This window comes from Lytechinus pictus, chromosome 2 (assembly GCF_037042905.1).
Source record: "Lytechinus pictus isolate F3 Inbred chromosome 2, Lp3.0, whole genome shotgun sequence".
Taxonomy (NCBI): Eukaryota; Metazoa; Echinodermata; class Echinoidea; order Temnopleuroida; family Toxopneustidae; genus Lytechinus; species Lytechinus pictus.
The window spans coordinates 10595434-10614843 of NC_087246.1; the positions used below are offsets into that span (position 1 = coordinate 10595434).

Sequence of the window (19410 nt, forward strand, 5' to 3'; positions counted from 1 at the left end):
ACTTTCCGATTGTTTTTCAGAATGCGCTATGTATTGACAGCAGCATATCATCTTTCCAGACAACTCCAACAATGTCAGGAGAGGAGTCTGTTAGTATGCTGCCTATGGATGATGTTCCACTTATTGCAGGAACCAGTGGATTCAATCAGCCACAGCGGCAACAGCAGCAGCAACAGATGTTACAGCATATCCAACCACCCCAGCCACAGCAACAGATGCTCCAGTCGCTTCAGCAGACTGTGGAAACACAGAACACAATGTCTTCTTTTAATCTGGCTGGGATGCAGCAGGATAACCAAGACCAGATCATGAATATCTTGCCCAAACCCCAAGTAGGAGATCTAAACCTTAGCAATGGCAATCTGATCTTGAACTCACTAAATGGGAATACTACCCAGGGTGGTGTTGCTACTCTGGGCCAGCAGAATATGTTTGGTACACAGCTTCAGCAGAACACTACCCTTGAGTTGGGTGGTTTGGGTGGTGGACTTCAGATGACCAATTTACAGAATAATGTCCTGCAGCAACTTTTGCAGCAGCAGCAGCAGAATCAACAGCAACATCAACAGCAGCAGCCTCAGCAACAACAGCAGCAACAACAACAACAGCAGCCACAACAACCACAAACAGAAGTGATCAACCAGTACTTACCTCTGCAGGTACAGATCAACCAAATCAGTCCTCAGTTTGCAATGCAACAGCAGACAAAAGATTCATCTGCTCCACCTAGTAATCAAGCTGCTGCAGCGAGTAGCAAGCTACAGACGGTTACTCCTATAACCTTACAGACTTTGAATGCTCTGAATCAACAGCAGCAGCAAAAACCCCAGTCACGAACAGCAACAATGCAGAGAAGTCACAGTCTACCCACCAACAGCTTGCAAACTCCTAACCTCACACAGGGTTCTTCTATGATGGATACCAGTGTGGGTCAGTTATTTCAAGGCAGTCAGAATAATAGTATACTCCAAGGAGTCAGTAATGCGCAGACGTTGCAGTTACCGCAGTCACAACAGCAATTGCAGGCCCAAACATCAGATGTGTTTGGCAGTGCAAATACTGAAACACAGGCCAAAGCGAGACAGCTTCTGAACACGCTGACATCTACGTTGGCCCAGGTTCAGAAGCAGCAGCAGCAGCAACAGGCACAAGGTCTGAGTGGTTCTCTCAATGTTACAGGTCTCACTGTCCAACAGACACAGGCTTTAAAGCTGTTGCAGGAGGTAGCCAAACATGTCTCTGCTGGTGAGCTTTTACAAAATAGCCAGCAGCAGCAACTGCAAAAGCAGCTGCAACAGCAGCAACTTGAACAGCAAAAGCAGCAAGAGGAGCAGCAAAAACAACAATTATTACAACAGCAGAAAGAACAGCAGGCCCAGCTCAGGCGACAAAGGCAGAAAAATCTGAGGCAGCAAAAGCTGATTCAACAGCAACAGCAAAAGCAAGCACAACTGCAGCAGCAACAGCAGCAGCAAAAACAGCAGCAGCAAAAACAGCAGCAGCAACAACAGCAGCAACACCAACTGCAACAGCAAAGATTGCAACAGCCCCAACAACAACCAACCCTTCTGCAGGGTAGGAATACATCTAGAACTGACAGTCAACCTGTACTTACCCAAATCCTTGGTCGCAATTTCATTACAACTGGACTCTCTCAAGTGGCTACCATTTCTGGTGCAAATAACATTCAAAATCAGCCAACCACCTTTGCACAAACCCATTCTTTGGCACAGCAGCTGCAACAGAAACCCCAACAAGATGGACAAATCCAAACGCTACAAACAATCCAGTTTTCAACTGGACAGCCTTCAATCTCATTGGCAACTCCCATTACCATCACATCCCTACAACAAAATACAGCCCCTTCACCGGAACAGAACAGTGCTAATGCCAAACCCCAAACCACTTTCAAGCTTCAAACTAATCCTGCAGCAGGAGTCAGTCTTAAGCAACCGATCAAGCCTAAGCAAGTCATCAAACCCAAAATACCAGCCAAGATTGCACCAGCACCTGTAGCTCCTGACCCTATACCCGTTATAGCCAAGAGTGAAATTGGAAAGACCAGTACTTCATCCAGTGGCACAGCACTTCTTACACAACTCCTTGCAGAAGGAGCAGGTATTTGATTGTTTCTTGATTTATTTATTTACTTGGATCTATCATTTGTAGATACCTATTAAGGTTTTCTGGGAAGTTGATCCATTTCTTTTATATTGCCTCCCCCAACCACTTATGAAAAACATTTTTAAAAAAGTAACAGGGTCATATTCTTCATTAAAAAAAGAACCAGAAAAATTAATCGTTTTTGAGTATTCATTATTCTGGGCATTTTTTAAAACACCAAACTAGCCTTTATTTGCATTTCATTTATATAATTATCAATGTCTGAAGGGTGTTTTATGTTCCAACTATTTTGTTTTTTGTTTTTGAGCCTTATGTATCTATTGGAGATAATGTAAGTAGCAAAAGTATGTTGAATATTAAAGATTATTACCTGGCAAGCTTACATCATTAGCGAGCAGAACTTTGACTGACCTTACAGCATTAGGGATCAGAACTTTAGAATCATTGATTTTGTCCTTCAATATTACACAGGCAAATATGACACATCACCAGCCAGCATTTCAATAAAGCCTGAAGGTGGTTCTTGTACCCCAGTGAGGACCGTTGTCTTTCACCAGGTTAAGACTGAATCTAAACCATCTACCAAGGCAGCCCCATCCACACAGGCTAGTGCTCTTTCATTGGCCTTGGCCTCTAATTCTACTACAGCAGTGGGTAACAAGTCTAAAATAAGCAATACACCCATCAGGATGTTGGTAAGTTCAATATTTATTCATTGGTTTAGAATGGAAGAGGCTTAAATTATATCGAATCTAGGAGTAGCCCCAAATTTGAAGGATGTACAATAGAGCAGAAAAATATCTGATGAATTCTCGGAATGACCAAATAGTTCTTAAAAAGAATTTGATGACTGAGTTGAATTTGAGACATTTGTTTTGTGTTTGATTGGGTTTAGGCATTAATTTGTAGATGGGATAGTTTAAGGTCATTGTATTGTTAACTTTCATAAATAATTTGATAGATCCACATATTGAGAAAGAACAGGAGAGCAATTTGTGCAGAAACATACATTGTCCTTGATGGAACTTGCTCTGCTTGTAGTTGTACAGTGTAAAACTATTTTTCAATGAGTGTTTATTTGATGTTACATTATATCAGTATGCATTATGACTATTTTCATGTAGTCGAGTGAGCCACCTAAAACACAGGCTGTGAGGCCTCCAACAGCAGGGTTCTTCACTTCTTCCCTGGCGTCTGTTTTTACATCTCCTCAATCATCCAACAATGCAACACCGGCTAGTTCAGTCATCACTATAGCAACCAGCGACATTGCTCAGTCAAGCAAGTCTTTGCAAAGTGAGTCCAAAATAGATATTTGTCTTATAAACAGAGATGTTCAGTGATGTGTATCATGGATGCCTCATGAATGAAATCAGCTTGATTATCAGTCATTTTTATCAATTTTCTTGTAAAATCATGAACTTTGAATATCTTTTTTTGTTCATCCAGTACAGAAGAAATTATTTATTTTTGCCTTTAACTACTTCATGGAAGTGAGCCACTGATTAGACTGAGCCTACATCATTCTTATAACTTTGCTGCTAACGTTTTTATTGTTTTTTATCAATCATTCCTAGATTCGTAATTCAAAATAGAAATGAATGAACGTGTTATGAGCTCTAGATTTATCTTGATTTCGGAATAAGAATCAATTGTTTCATAGTGTCTTCTCAACTTGCGGTTACTTGCTATTCAGTAGTCGAAATAACTGACCTTTCTACATTGTTGATTATCCTAATCATTGTGCATATAAAGTCTATATGAATATTTTTATCAGTGTCATTCTTACTGTTTCTATGATTATTATTTTTTTATTTCTTTGATAATATATAAGGAATAGAACCCGCAAAAGAGCCTCTGATGTCACTATCACCATTCTCTTTGAACACCACACCCATCTCCATCAGTCCAGCACCAAGTCCAATGTCTATCATTGAAGATATGGATGTAAGTAGTCCCATGTATGGAATTATGTGTTCTCGTTAACAAGCCTGTAATAGTCCAGTAGTGAAAGTTCGTGAAATTCGCTATGGTGCGTGAGGATTTCAGCTTGGTTAGACTGCAAACACTGAAGTGAAAACTTTGCAGTTTGTTTTGAAACGGAGGGTTCAATTGTCAACAATGAATTCTGGTCTACAAAAGGCATGATGACTTTTTCAGTCATTCCATCCATCATTGTTTTATGCAGAAGATATATGGAAATAAACTGAATAAGATTTGAATTCAAACTACTTGTTAAGCTTACTGTTAATGGTACAAATCTGGTTCTCTGTCAATATCATCTATATGTTTTACCCTAGTCATACATTACATATGCATATGCCATATTTCTATAATTTCTTATTCAAACTATATTTCATACTTCATGCTATAATGTAGAAATAGACTGTTAATGCGTCGTGTGATTAGTCAATGCTCTATTCATTTAGAGTTTAGGATGTTCTCATTTTTACAATGGGTAGTCATTTCTACATCTAATAGAGCTTGCTATGTCAAAATGTAGATTACAGCTGCTGTCCATAATACAGTTTGTAACTTTAGATACCAGCAGCGAATGACCTGAAGACAATCATGTTGAGTTAATCATTGTAGACATAGTTCATGAATTTGTTTCTAGCTTTAATATATAGACAAACAAGTCTTATGTCATGCTAAGTTCCGACAGTAACAAACTTTATATCCCTCCCTTCCCAAATATATCTCTATCCCTTCCCCAATGTATACCCACCCTATCCCCTTTTCTTTCCACAATATCTCTTTTCTACCATATCTGTACCCCACCTTATTCCTAATCCCCCCTTTGCCTTCTACTCAACCATGACCATATCTTGATCACACCATACCTCTACACTTTCCTTTGTCACCGTACCCACACAATACCTAAACCTGTCTTGTTACAACCATATACCTCCTGTACCTTCTTCACTTCATTCACTATACCATGGTCCTTGGTTCTGTATCCAACCCTTTATCTACATTTCTTCATATATGCAGAGCATGAATGATGTGAACATGTCGTCTAAGGAAGAGGTAGGCAAAGAATTAAGGGACTCTATTCTTAATGATTTGCCTGCTCAACCCTTTTGTGTTCCCTCTTTTTTATTTGGACTGTGTTTCATTCTGTTGGCATTAAGCAGAGCTTGATACTCGATTGGGCTCACTTTGGATGTTGCTCAGTGAACTAAGGAAATCTAAAATTTTTCCTGCATGTAACTCTAAACTCCTTGAAATCCAGATTTTCTGTATAATCTGTCATGCAACCAAATATCAGTATTATGTTTTCTTATTTGTTATGAATGAAGCATCTTTAAATCAATAAATTCTTGTACACAACTATTAATTTCTTCTGTTCCCTTGAAATGTTAAAAAAACAAACCAAACAAAAGAAAATGCCTTGTTATATAGATCAATCCCCATTTTGAGGCTCCTGCTTGATTTCACGATCTTTTCCTGTATTATAGGCAGCTCTAAACTGATTTTAGCTAGCCTCAATCATCATGGATTAAGTGAATCTTTATCAAATAACAGCTGTACAGCTCATATACAATAGTGGGAAAACTGTAACATTCAAAAAGCAAGCTTCACAAAAACCTTACAAGTACAATGTGAAGATGTCTCTACTTACCTGTCTGTGAGGTTGCATGTATCTGAGCAGCAGAGTGTCGAGTTCTGTTTTTTTATTTTTGTATTGCTGTGTTATTGCAATGTGTCCATGACATGTAGTGCTTTGTACACCTTTGTTATTTTTTATTTTAACTTTAACAATTTTTGTCTCGCCTGCATGGCAGAGTGAGACTATAGGCGCGGCTTTTCCGACGGCGGCGTCAACACCAATTCTTAACCGAAGGTTAAGTTTTTGAAATGACATCATAACTTAGAAAGTATATGGACCTAGTTCATGAAACTTGGACATAAGCTTAATCAATTATTACTGAACATCTTGCCTGAGTTTCAGGTCACATGACCAAGGTCAAAGGTCATTTGGGGTCAATGAACTTTGGCCGAGTTGGGGGTATCTGTTGAATTACCATCATAACTTTGAAAGTTTATGGATCTGATTCATGAAATTTGGACATAAGAGTTATCAAGTATCACTGAACATCCTGTGCGAATGTCAGGTCACATGACTAAGGTCAAAGGTCATGTAAGGTCTATGAACTTTGGCCAAGTTGGGGGTATTTGTTGAATTACCATCATAACTTTGAAAGTCTATTGGTCTAGTTCATAAAACTTGGACATTAGAGTAATCAAGTATTACTGAACATCCTGTGCAAGTTTCAGGTCACATGACCAAGGTCAATGGACTTTGGCCATGTTGGGGGTATTTTTTTAATAAACATCAGAACTCTGAAAGTGTATGGATCTAGTTCATATAACTTGGACATAAGAGTAATCAAGTATCACTGAACATCTCATGTGAGTTTCAGGTCACATGACCAAAGTCAAAGGTCATTTAAGGTCATTGAACTTTGGCCATTTTGGAGGTGATTATTAGATTGCTGTCATAACTTTCAAAGATCATAGATATAGTTTATAAAATGTGGATATAAAGGTAATCAAGTATCACTGGCAAGTCTTAGGTCGCATGATCAAGGTCAAATGTCATTTATTGTCAATGAACGCAGTATTTTATAATTTTATGAATGGTGTTTTTTGAATAATTATTTTATAGTAGTTTTCAAAGTCAGCACTGCTGCTATATTGAATTGTGTGATGCAGGTGAGACAGCCAGAGGCGCTCCACTTGTTTGTTTTTTTATGGGGGGGGGGGATTCAATGGGCAATATCAAGTTTGGTGTCGATGTGTCAACGTTTCGGGCATAACTTGCACTAGCCTGCTTGCCACAACATCAAGCCTGAAATGAAACTAGCGCTAGCATTGAATTCAGTGGGAATATAGTGATTTGTTATATTATACTCCATAGACTGATTTTAGCATTGGGACTAGAATCATTAGCCCAATTTGCATTCTCAACACCCACACTTACCCCAAACTCGATATTACAAATGTTCAATAATGTTCACTGATGCTTCTCATAACAAGTACGAATAATTTGTCCTTTGAACAATTTCTTTTGGGGGAAATTAAAAAAAAAAAATTCTACATTACATTTTATTAATCTCTTTCTTCTATTTGTGCTTATTGGTGGTGGTAATTATTATGTAGCTACCACTTGTGCATACAATTAATTTGTTGTTATATTTGTATTATGTGAATATACATCTAGTGCACAATGGGTTATGAGTGATTGTGCTGGTTATTAGTCTCCATATGAACTAACATAATGTTGAAAAACATCAAAAATTTACTTCAAGCAACATATCCCCATTTCTTTTCACCTAAGCCATTATTATTTTTTCTTTTTCTAAAGTGATTTCTTTTTTTTTGGTTTGTGGATAATTTGCAGGTTGATATTTTCTTTTATTGGTGTACATTGTACATGCACCTTATGCACATTAATTTTGATATGCTGGTTTTTTTTCAAGATCATGAATTCTTTGAGTTTCTTCAGCATGTAATTCAACTTTGTGGAAAACAGGTTGTAAAGCATTATTAAACTGTAGGCCACCATAGTGTCCTTTTACATCTTTAAAGATATTTATTCAAAATCCATTTTAAATACATGTAATACTTAAATACTTAAAAAAAAGTACTTACATTATAGTTTATACCTAGAAAACAAATCATATTCAATGCTTATAAATAGGACGAAATCAGGTCATTGTTAATTTCTTCGATTAGCATGAATAATGACATGAGGGCATTTAATTTGAAACTGTTTCTTTTGACTATTTAGAATAGATATTTGTTTAACTTTCTTTTACACATATAATATTATGGTAGTTAATTTCAACCTCATACTTTGACTTTTTTTAGAACTCATTATACTGGATCACATGAGTTTGATTATTGGAAATATTCAATTGAGCTATTGAGATATTCTTTTGTTGGGAAGGAATGGGAGGGGTGTGTGAAATTAGTAGATGAATTATAAATATGTCAACGACAAAAAATTTAGTTTCATTTGATGAGATACTTGGGTGCCCAGAGAGGTTGAATGAAAAAAAGGTCATTATTTTATTAAGATTATATTGCTGATAGTCTGTTTACCTTTTAAGAGAACTACCGTAAATGCATTCCTTTCATGCTCATAATTTCTCTATAACTTATTCTTCTCATTTACAGGAAAAAGGAAGTGGGAAACAATCTCATATTTCAGCTGAACAAAAAAGGAGATTCAATATCAGAGTAAGTTTGAATATAATAATCTAAAACAAGAAAAGCAATCAACACCTGTGGAATGAACTTGGCAAAGATTGGCAAAAATCGATATGCCATGTTTATTTGCCCTAAATTGACCAACTAGATTAATTGTGATTAGTTATATTAACTATTTGGATAATTTTTCGTATCAAAAAGTATTTTGCCAGGTCTTTGAATAGTCTGTAAAAATTGGTATTTGATAGTGACTTCTTGTTTGTTTCTCTTTTTCCGCCTTTCAGTCTGGATTTGATCACTTGCATTCACTTATCCCGTCCCTGGCTCAGAATCCTAGTGCTAAGATTAGCAAAGCCAACATGCTTGTCAAAGGTAAGCTCATATTGAATGGGTTATTAAATCCCCACTTTCTTGAGTAAAGTGTTAAAGCTGTATGTAAAGAGTAGAGAGTAAAAGTTATTGAAAGAAATGTGAAATCTATTGAATTATGAAAGAACTGTGGGGTTGAAAAAAATTAATTAGAATACCATTAATGTCCTTAAAGCAAAAAGAACATGCATTTATTATTGATCCTTTCTAATTGTCTGCCATATTATTATTTAAGTGACCTTAGTCAATTTCAATTCTTAATAAAGAAAAGTCTCGGTTAAAATAACTAACATGAATTTATCTCGTGGCGTTTCTTGTATAATACACATAATCTTCATAAATAGAGTGTAAAATGAAACCCATCTTTGTGAATAAAAGGGCTTGTATACAAGAGTTTTTGTGTATAACATTAGATAAAAGGGTAAATCAACCAATCAATTGTTTTTTAGCTGTGGAATACACCAAGAAACTCCAGTCTGATCGAAGGCAGATTAAAGAGGAGATCAACAGTCTCAAACAAGAAATCGCTGGTCTTCATACTGACATTGGGTAAGATCTATTGTATTGTTTGTAAGTTCTCATTATCTTATGGCAAGTTTCTAAATGTTTTATATTCTCTTCATCCCGCATGCTGTTGGTCTAGACCTCATATACTACATTGGCTGAACCCACTTAACCTACTATTAATGTGGTCTAATTGCTATTTGGTCTACACTTTCTCTTGGTGTAAGTCTAATGCTCATTAGTCTAATTCTCATTTGAATGAATGTCCAATAGTCTTAATTTCCATGAGGTTGTCTTTTTAATTTTTTTTCTTTGTCAATTGAAAATTTGGTTCATACAGTTCATTCAACAATATAGACTAATTGGTTTTAGACCAAGTGCATATCAGATGAAATTGATATAGCCTAACTGGAAATTAGACCAATGGTAAGTTGGCTAATGACAATTAGACCAAATGGTTTTCGACAGGATACCATGTGTGATGAAATAAAATGGAAAGCAGATGAGGGTGTAAACCAATCATCAATTTACCTTCTAAATTGTCATTCTAAAGACTGAAATATTTCATATTTTGTTAAATATAATACAAATATTAGCTACTCTCCATCTACGTGTTGATGGTTCTCCATTTGGGACTGATGTAAATTAACCATTTAGCAACAATTTTTTAAATTTGAATATTCTCTTGTATGTTCCGTATGACATCCTGTTGATAGATTCGCCCCCATGATTTTGATGTGTCACATGGTAGTGAATCACAAGAAGAAAGCCCTTTGGTCCACGCAATTCATTTATTCATTTATTTATTTGTTTGTTTATTTATTTATTCATTTCATGTCATGTCGTTTGGGGGAAGTATTTTTCACTACACGAAAATTCCTCCTTTCATGCATCTTTAATATGACAAATAATTATGCCAGTAAATATTAAATCTTGCCTTTTTGGATCTTCATGTCATTTGATCAGTGAAAGTCAATCACAGTTGCCAGCCAGTGGAGTCCCTGTTACCAGACAGCGTGTTGACATGATGCGTGATGTGTTTGATGAATATGTCAGAGAGAGGACCACACACAACTGGAAGTTTTGGATTGTATCCTTACGTTTCATAAAAACAAAGATGTACACTGAAAGCATTGCTGTAATAGTCTGGTTATTAAAAGATACAGTTATTCCACCTCTAAATCTGGGCCCTTAACCCTAATTCTCCCGGGGGGGGGGGGGGGGGCATTATGCCCCCCCCCCTCGACAATTTTTGCGATATATCTGCTGCGCAAAATTTTTTGACCTCGCCGCTCACTGACTTTTTACTTTCAAGTCTCGCGCAAATTTTGAGACCAAATTTGTGACGCCCGGGTACGCGGTTACGACATTACGCAACATTATGTAAGTGCATGTCAGACCCAAAATTGCTCATAAACGTGATTTCATGTACAAATCCAATGCAAATTGTGTATTTGGCCAAAATTCATAAATGTATCATTATTTCTACTTTTAATGATCAAACTTAATTAATTTTGCCTTGTCTATGATTAGAATTAAGTCTGGAACGATTTCCATTGAAAAAACAATAAAAAACTAAAAGTAAAAAAACAAAGAAATACATAAGAAATTAAAAAAAACAATAAAATACATAAGAAATTGGTCTTGGTACCAGAATTTTTTTCATTCACAATTGTTAGGAATGCTATAAAGAATATTTTCACCAAAAAATAGCATTCTAGGAGCTTTATTTAGTGAATCAGAGCAAAAAATATGATTTCATGAATAAATTAGCATAATTAATTCATATAAAATAAAAATATATGAATTCAGTGAAATTTACCAATGCAACTGCGTAGATTACGTCATTCTCTACCATCATGCAAATTTTCGTTGTGATCGCGCAATCCACGGCTGAGATCTTAAGGGGGGGCCATAATGGCATCCCCCCCCCCCCCCGGGAATGACAAGAATCAGAATACCCCGGGAGATTGAGGGTTAAAACATTGTTGAGCAATTGATCTAAAGGCAGACTATGTAGGCTCAATTGCATTGATCATTATATCCAGTCATTCATACAAATCAACTTTGTGAGTGATTGATAGGGTGTGTGTTGTAGAGCCTGGGTCAGTTTTCAGTTAGTCTGTACCCTATTGCAAGACATTATATTTCTTCCAGTATTTGTCACTTTGCATGAATTAAACAAGAACTTCAAGTTTCATTTTCAGTGGTACTTGTATTTCATAGTACCAATTTACCTTTTTGAATGAATAGCTTTGTGAATGGGTCTAAAGAATAATCAACATTAATTCTGTTTCATATTAATTCAAAGGCCACTTTGAGACTATAGATTTTGAGATTTACTGTTTTCTTCGAAAAAAAAAAATCATATTCCTACTAATAACACAGTACCACACACAATTTTTTAAAAAAGGTCATTAATTAAAAAAAAAAAACCTATTGGAAACAGTTCTCAACACACACTAGTCCAGTTTTGACCCTTGCTAGAGTGACCCTTGTTAGAGGTAAGCTACTTTCCTCAAAACCAAACTTAGAGGGAGACTCACTAAAGTCACATTATCCTCCCAGCCCACTTTAGTAGTGGGCTGAAGGGGGGGGGGGGGGTTATGTGACGTTCATGAGTCTCCATCTATGTTTAGTTTTGAGGAAAGTAGCTGCCCTCTCACAAGAGTCCAAATTGGGCTAATCACACACTGATGGCACACTCACTCAATTGGATATTGGAAGTGGTTCCAAGACATTTTTTCTTGTTTCCTAATGAGTTCTTCCAAGCTTTCCTTAGCTAATCTTTCAACCCTCAGTACAGCATTATTATCCGACCTCTGTTTGAGTCATTTAACAGCACGGTTTCCACGTCTAGTCAGGAAGAGCTGACAAGATCTGTTCGGTCGTGGCTTGATCAACACTGCTCCCTCCTAACTCTTCGACCTAGTGAGTTCCCTTAATTTCTTATATTATCTTTTCATATTTTAGGTTCACAATGTATTTAGACTCTTTATTTGATATTTGCTTTCCTTGCGCGCAAGTTGCTCCCTTATTTTGACATCACATCCTTTGCATGAATCCAGCCTTCATTCATGACATGCCCCATTCGCATGTTGATTATTGTAACTTTTCTGTATAAAGTAATAAGTACTAAAGTTTTTATTTGCTTTAGTCCTTTTTTCATCATCATGGTTGTGAAGTTGTCTGTAATGAACACCCATGCTTGTTAACATGAAATATATTTTCAGTTTCTTAGACTGATATCAGTTGTAAATTCATACTCTAAATAATTACACTTAAAGGTGTGATTGATTATCTTACCTTTGCACCCTGAGCACTCTGCATCGAGGATTGAGCGTATTATTATTCATATCTCTTGATTATTACCATATTTTTCTTTGTGATGATATGTACATTAAATTCTTTCTTTACCTCCTTTTTCCCCCTCATTCCTTATCCAGCTGTATTGTCCTCGTTGACCCTTCTCAGTCGGACCACGTCCATCCTGTCAGACCCTACACAGATCCCACAGCAGGCCATTGATGCAGTCACTCGTAAGGAAGATGAAGTGGACTAGAACAAGTCACCAGAAACCACTTGTATTGGATTGCACAATATTTCTGCATCGGTGTTGATTAGTAAGGTGATGATGTTCGGTTTATGGACACTGTCAACAATGTAACTTGTCTGTGAGAATTTATTTAAAGCCTTATAAGGAAATAGTTATTGAGCCCTGACAATACTTCTGTTTTGATTGTAATCATATAAGTTGAGGTGCAATGGCACAAAGCTGGTTTTGGATACATGTATGTGGTCTAAAAATCATTGATTAGTGCTTATTGCATGCCTTATTGACAGTTTATAGCACTTATATCAAGAAGAGTCCCATAATTAATGCACAATTTTGTCATGGGATGCTCCTTATTCACTTGTTGTTGCTATGGTGTCAGCATTTGGATACTGAATGATTTTGCTATAAGAGATATTTTGCATAGACTCCAGCCTTGTATATGCAGGCTCATTCTCCTAACAGGTTAATCAACCCACAATTTATTTGTCAATGATGGGCTTGTTGTTTAAAAACAGTGGGTTCAATATCTGATGAAATCATAGCAACACACACATGTATTATAATGCCCTACGAAAAAAGGGTGTGTTTATAAAATTGGCGATGTTCTCAGTGTATACGCCAAATTTAACATTAGCATGGTTTTAGATTCATAACCGTCTTTGTGCCTGTGAGACTTCATTGGTTTTCTTGAACTGACATATGGCAGTTAATGATCAATTCCATGCTTCTCTCATGTAGGATTTTCATTTTAATATTGGAACTGTCAAGGGTCTTCATTACAATTATGCAATGCATCTGTGTTGTTTGTCTTTGGATTGACTACATACTTGATATACAGTTGGAATAGTTTGTCATAAGGTTATTCATGAGGGTTTTCTTTCATTTATACTTATTATAATGAAAAATTTGCAATAACATTTCAAAGCTTCTAAAATCACTCAATTTCATTGGCTGAAAGTAAATCAGTTATATAAATTGTATTTTTTTTAAATTATAACTAGTCTTTATGAATCAGAACCCAGAAATGAGTTGATTATGGCCATGCATCAGAGAGTATTATGTAAAGTGTTCTGTAACTTGAGAATATTTGTGCTATTATCTGGTGTTTTTGTTTGAACCACCAACTTTTTGTTTTCCCCCCAGTATTGTATCTCCATTGCTTCTTGTTGTCTTGTAGGTTAGACTTGGGAGGCTTATATGAGATAGAATTCCTATTATGATTATTGAAATGAATACATGACTATTACTAACTGTGCTATTGGGATAAATTCTCTTGCATATATTAATATTTTTCTATTTCAGCATTCTTCATTTTATTAATCTTTATTTTTTAATACCATGTGATAAACAAATTTGTTTGATTATTACATGTTGTGACCTTAATTCTTTATACTGCTTGAAGACAAAGTTGAAATGTATTTAATAACATTTCATTCTATATTTGAAAGCAATGAAAGTAATGTAATCAACTTTTCTTGGTTTATGTTCTTCTGAGAATAATTTTTTTAAGTTGCAGCTGATAATATGATATAGATATGACAAGAAGATGAAAAGTGTTAGAGTTTACGTGTTGTGGGGGCAGATGAGCTATTTAAAAATGTTGTAATAATTCTGGATAGATGTATTTTTATAAAGATATGTATGAATGATTTCATAAAGAGCAATGAGAATTTTTATAAAGGGGTTAAATTTCTTGTTATAAAATAATTGAAAAGTAACTTTTTTTTATTGCTGCTTATATTTTCCATGCCATTTCAGCTGAATTTATTTTAAGATAATACCTAGTGCATGTAGGACTTCATGTATATGAAAGCTCCTGTTAAAATCTGTATACAATTCTAGTTTACCATAACCATACTCTTCTTTGGAATAATGCTTGACATTTAAATTTTGGTCCAGGCTCATCACATTTCACATTTCTGTTTAGTGCCTAGTATTTACATCCAAATACTCAAATTCAGCATAATAACAATATCATGCACCCATTAAACATAAACTAATTTGAGGGTGAATTTATAATCACATATCAACTCATTTTTGGTTTCTAATAAACAAAGAGAGTAAGGTATTTTTATCCCTTCTATGCAAAGCATATCAAAATATATTTCTGAATTATTAAATAATCTTATAACATTATTTCCCATTGGATGGCCATTGTTATTGAAACATGGTTAATATTTCTTTTCTGTGTCAGTGTGTATATAATAGAGCTTGTAAATTGTATATAGAATGCCTTGTGTATATTTAGTTATGGCTTTATTCATGTACAGTACTGTTTTGAAGAAATACAAAATTGGCAGTAAAGAAAATTTTGCCAATTGGAAGATGGTTTAGTGATGATGATAGATGCACAAGTAGAGAGTATTTTGTAATTGATTAAAAAATCTGTATTCCTATTCAATGCCTGCATGCATATGGTTTGCTACCCATCATTGCACATTTGATTTTATGTATGTCTGTATAATGTCTGTGTCATTGGGTGTCATTTGGAATATCATTATACTATTTTTGTCACTGTGAATACAAATTTATTGGATGGATCGAGACTGTATTAGTGGTATTAGAGATGGTGTTTCATTACAATGATTTAGGAATATATGTAGCATGGATTGTACAAGAGAATGGCAGTGGCCACATTGAAGGAGCACAAGATGGATTGAAGTACACTTTCAGCAAACCAGACAGACAAAGCATTGAAATATATGGGGCCCCGTTTCATAAAGGACTTGCAACTGTTGTAACTTTGCCATTATGGCAACTACCATGGTAACAGGGCTCAGCAGCCAATCAGAATCAAGGTATCCATGGTAATTGCCATAATGGAAAAGTTACAACAGTTGCAAGTCCTTTATGAAACGGTCCCCTGATCCTTCTGAAGGAAGATGACAAAACCCAGTGGATGATATTCTGACAGCCATGGTGTAGTTTAACCTGGCTTAACTTAGACTACACTTGTATGGAGTGCCAACTGTCCATTCATTCACCAATTGAAGCTAATTATCCTGCAGCAAAAAAATTGTCAGTATCAGAATGCCATCCCTTAAGCATCTAATAGAGCTCTCTGTAAAACAAGAAAACGAGCAGGGCTAAATCAGTCCCCGGACATAATAAATAGGTATTAACCAGTACCTGGATGAACTTATGCACATTTGTTTCTGGTACTTACCTTGCTACCTGGAGTCCAAAATTAATATCTTTAGCTTGTCAAAACAAAATCCTTTTATTTGTAGCAGGGATTGTCTTTTTGTGGCCAGGTTTCATTATTTCAGAACTTATGATCTTTTAGTTTGGATAATTTGATTTTGGACTAAGATAATGAGTGGGACGAAAACAGTGTCTAATCCAAGCTGTGTTTGGGGGGAGGTCTGTTTGAAATCTACACCATAAGAGAGCCCTGTCAAACTTGTTGGACAGTAATGCAACAATAATACATATTGGTAAGGGCACTTGTAACAAATGATTAAATCAAGATTATATCAGCAGCCGAGATCTCAAGGAGGGCCTCCAAGACCACCAGTGACCTCCCAACCCCCTCCCCTCCCTGCCATATGATATACCAAAATACCCCAGCCTAGTTAGGGTTAGAAATATCTGAAGAAAATCCAAAAATAGTAAGCTTTAAGAATTTGAAATGTACTTTCATTACTGACCTTAAGGAAATAATTTACAGCTTTTATGTATAAATTTTGACTCTAAGCTTTGCAAACTATGCAATATGATATTGTGTAAACACTATTATTGTAGCTGTTATCTTAAACCATCGCTGAAACCAAAGGGCCAACTATAATGAAAACTTGCTTTTACACAAAGATGGGTTAAGTTATTCCAATGCTTTGAAGTTATGTGATTTTCAAGTCTTCTAAGTGAATTTAATTTTAAATCTTGTTACTTTCGACTAATTTGTATTCATGGTAGAGTTTACCTCGTCTTGTTAAGAAATGATATGTGGAAAGAAGTTTCTTTCACTCCTACAAGTAATTGCTATCGGCAGGGATATCATTAGGTATTATGCTTAGGCAACGATGCGAGATCAGTGGTTTGTGTCGTAGTGATAAGAATTTATTTATTTCTGTTTAGTTTTGAAATACATGGTACGTATGCAATTATTTTCTGACTAATATCATTAATTGTAAATATTCTACACCTTATACCCTTTTTGTAGTCTTTAGCCTAGCTTATCAAATGCCGCTTTCTCATATTTGCGTATCATGTAGTGTGATTAATTTTCTACACATTTGATTAATTTTTACCAAATGTATTCTCTTTCAATCCCTATCTTGCTCTCATATTTTATTTTGTTCTTTTATTGACTTGGGAAGGGCATGAATGAACTGGTATATTGTTGCTGAAAAAAAAGAAGAATATTCACCTATGAATTCAAAGAGAACTAATAATAGCAATAAAGATCACTTTTCTGAAAAAAAAAGTTACTTACCTTTCCTCAGCTATTTGTGCAATTTCAAACAGAAACCTTCATTGATCTGGAACTTGTAACACATGCAACAGTCAATATTGGCAAAACCTGCAAGTGCATTGTAGTAAAATGATAAAGCAAAGGCAACTGCATATCTTGTATAAGTTTGGCTCAGAAACATGTGGATAACCTTTATAATCTAGTGCTAAAACAATGATAGGATTTCATGCCTACCAAGTGATTGCTTGCCGTGGTCTCATTGAAGAGTAAAAAAAGGTGTTGTATTTGTATTCAAGCAATTGACTGAAAGAAACACTGTCTAATTGGGTTATTGTATGCATGGTTTATGCATGAACTTACCAACTGGCAATTGTATCTTTGTAAAAGTGAACATAGTATATTCATTACGAAAGTGCATCAAGTTTTTGCGCACGTAGGTTCCTCCCTTTAAATTCTACTAACGTAAGATAAAGCACACTGATTAATTTTGTCCGTATTTGTTGTTAATATTAGATATTCCCCCCCCCCCCCTGTAAATTGCACTTTGAGTTTGATCCATCTACTAGGTGCCATATCTACCAGTTGCTATGATGAGTTAGATTATGTGGATAATCAACACTCCTGCAATTGCACAAATTACTAACACATATGACTAGCTGGAATTTTGAAATTTGAAAGTCAGAAACAAATAATCTGAACTATCATGCAATGTAGATACTAGTAAATTTGCCATAAACAGGAATCTAGTTGGCTTTCAGAGATATTTGACTAATCTGATCAAAACGAATACATGGAAATAGTTCATTATTGTAAAATTTAACTGTTTTGCATAATATAATTTTTCTTGATGATGAAAAGTGAGGGAAGGGCACAGTTTTAGACAGATTTTCATTGTACCAATTCATCTTAACACCCATTTAATATCAATTCACATATCCTTCGTGTTTCACTCATATTCATACCTGCTGTAACGCGCTTTGAGCCATTCTGGGAAAAGCGCTCTATAAAAATTGGCTATTATTATTATTATTATTTACAGGCCTTTAGAAAAACGAAAAAACTTAAATATGTGAAAAGGAACATGCCTATATTGAAGCATTTGTGTTGACCCATTTTTTCCTTGTGCTCATAAAATCTGAAATATTGCTGCATCAAAATGTTAGTCTTTTAATGTTTTCTTTTTTTTGGTTAAACTGATCGGAAGCAATGTGCTGTTGTTGGCATGAATATAAGCTGGATTTAAAAACTGTTCATTAATTGTTGGGTCAATTTATTTTTTTACTATCGTGGTATTCTGTCAAGCAAACAAATTCAGATTAATGGAATTGAAGTGCCTTAGACATACATAATGAGACCAATTGAAATATATATGAAAAATCATGTGCTATTAGAGATGGCAAATTGTAACTGTAAAGCACTTCTACAGTTACACTATAAACACTAATAGTTCATAGCCACAGATTGATTTATGACATGTACGATTTTAAAATACCTTTTCCAATTTTCTATTTTTTCCTTCTTTTTCCTTTTATTTTCTTGCCCACTGCCCCTCATTTCTATAAGGGGCATCATTAACAACACTTTGCTTCACCTATGGAATTTCCTGTAAAATATGTACAAAGGAATTATGAAAATATCCAAGGGATTTTTTTTAATGTTATGCATCATTTGTGTGTGTACAATTTGGTTTGCCCATATACCATTATTTTGATCTTGACCTAAGTAAGTTGAAGAAAAAAATATACAAATAAAAATATCAAAGAAAGATTTCATAAGTGTCAGTGTATCGTTTGTTAAACATGCAAGTGTTACATTTAGTGATTATTGATTGTGCATGGTAAACCTGTGTGACATCTCCAACTGATATACCAAAAAGTCAATGAATATGATAACAACCAAATAAGTACCATTTCATGAGAACCTCTAACACAGCTGTGAGTGAGAGAGCTGATGGAGCAGCCACATTTCCCCTTCGGCAGCCGTACAGCGAAGTCGAAAACAACATTTTTTATACCAGCTACATGTACATGCATATAGGTGGTTTGAATAAAAATGAATATAATCAGTATTATGGATCTAGTATCACACCCAAAATTACTCCTAACTTTCAGGCTAGTTGAATGTAATGTAAAGTGAGCATTTTAAGAGAGCCCGGTGAAGAATGAATGTAGTTGGACTTGTAAAAATGTAATAATAAACGTAAGAAATGTAAAACAAAACAAAT

The 19410-nt window shown here is 35.3% G+C and overlaps 1 protein-coding gene across 3 annotated transcripts in view; it reads left to right on the top strand.

Moving 5' to 3' along the window:
- Positions 1–18956, top strand: part of LOC129253561 (MLX-interacting protein-like) — a 54854-nt gene extending 35898 nt beyond the window's left edge. Inside the window, exons 8-18 of one of the 3 annotated variants that reach the window (XM_064109199.1) lie at positions 21–2118; positions 2596–2819; positions 3249–3420; positions 3959–4071; positions 5119–5154; positions 8311–8373; positions 8628–8715; positions 9162–9261; positions 10183–10306; positions 12018–12147; positions 12663–15313. In XM_064109199.1, the coding sequence (XP_063965269.1) occupies positions 21–2118; positions 2596–2819; positions 3249–3420; positions 3959–4071; positions 5119–5154; positions 8311–8373; positions 8628–8715; positions 9162–9261; positions 10183–10306; positions 12018–12147; positions 12663–12778 (3264 nt within the window). In that variant the 3' untranslated portion in view covers positions 12779–15313. Of the gene's footprint in view, positions 1–20; positions 2119–2595; positions 2820–3248; positions 3421–3958; positions 4072–5118; positions 5155–8310; positions 8374–8627; positions 8716–9161; positions 9262–10182; positions 10307–12017; positions 12148–12662 lie in introns of all 3 variants that reach the window. The other 2 variants (XM_064109207.1, XM_064109213.1) reach the window with 2 other exon arrangements.
- The last annotated feature ends 454 nt before the right edge of the window (positions 18957–19410 follow it).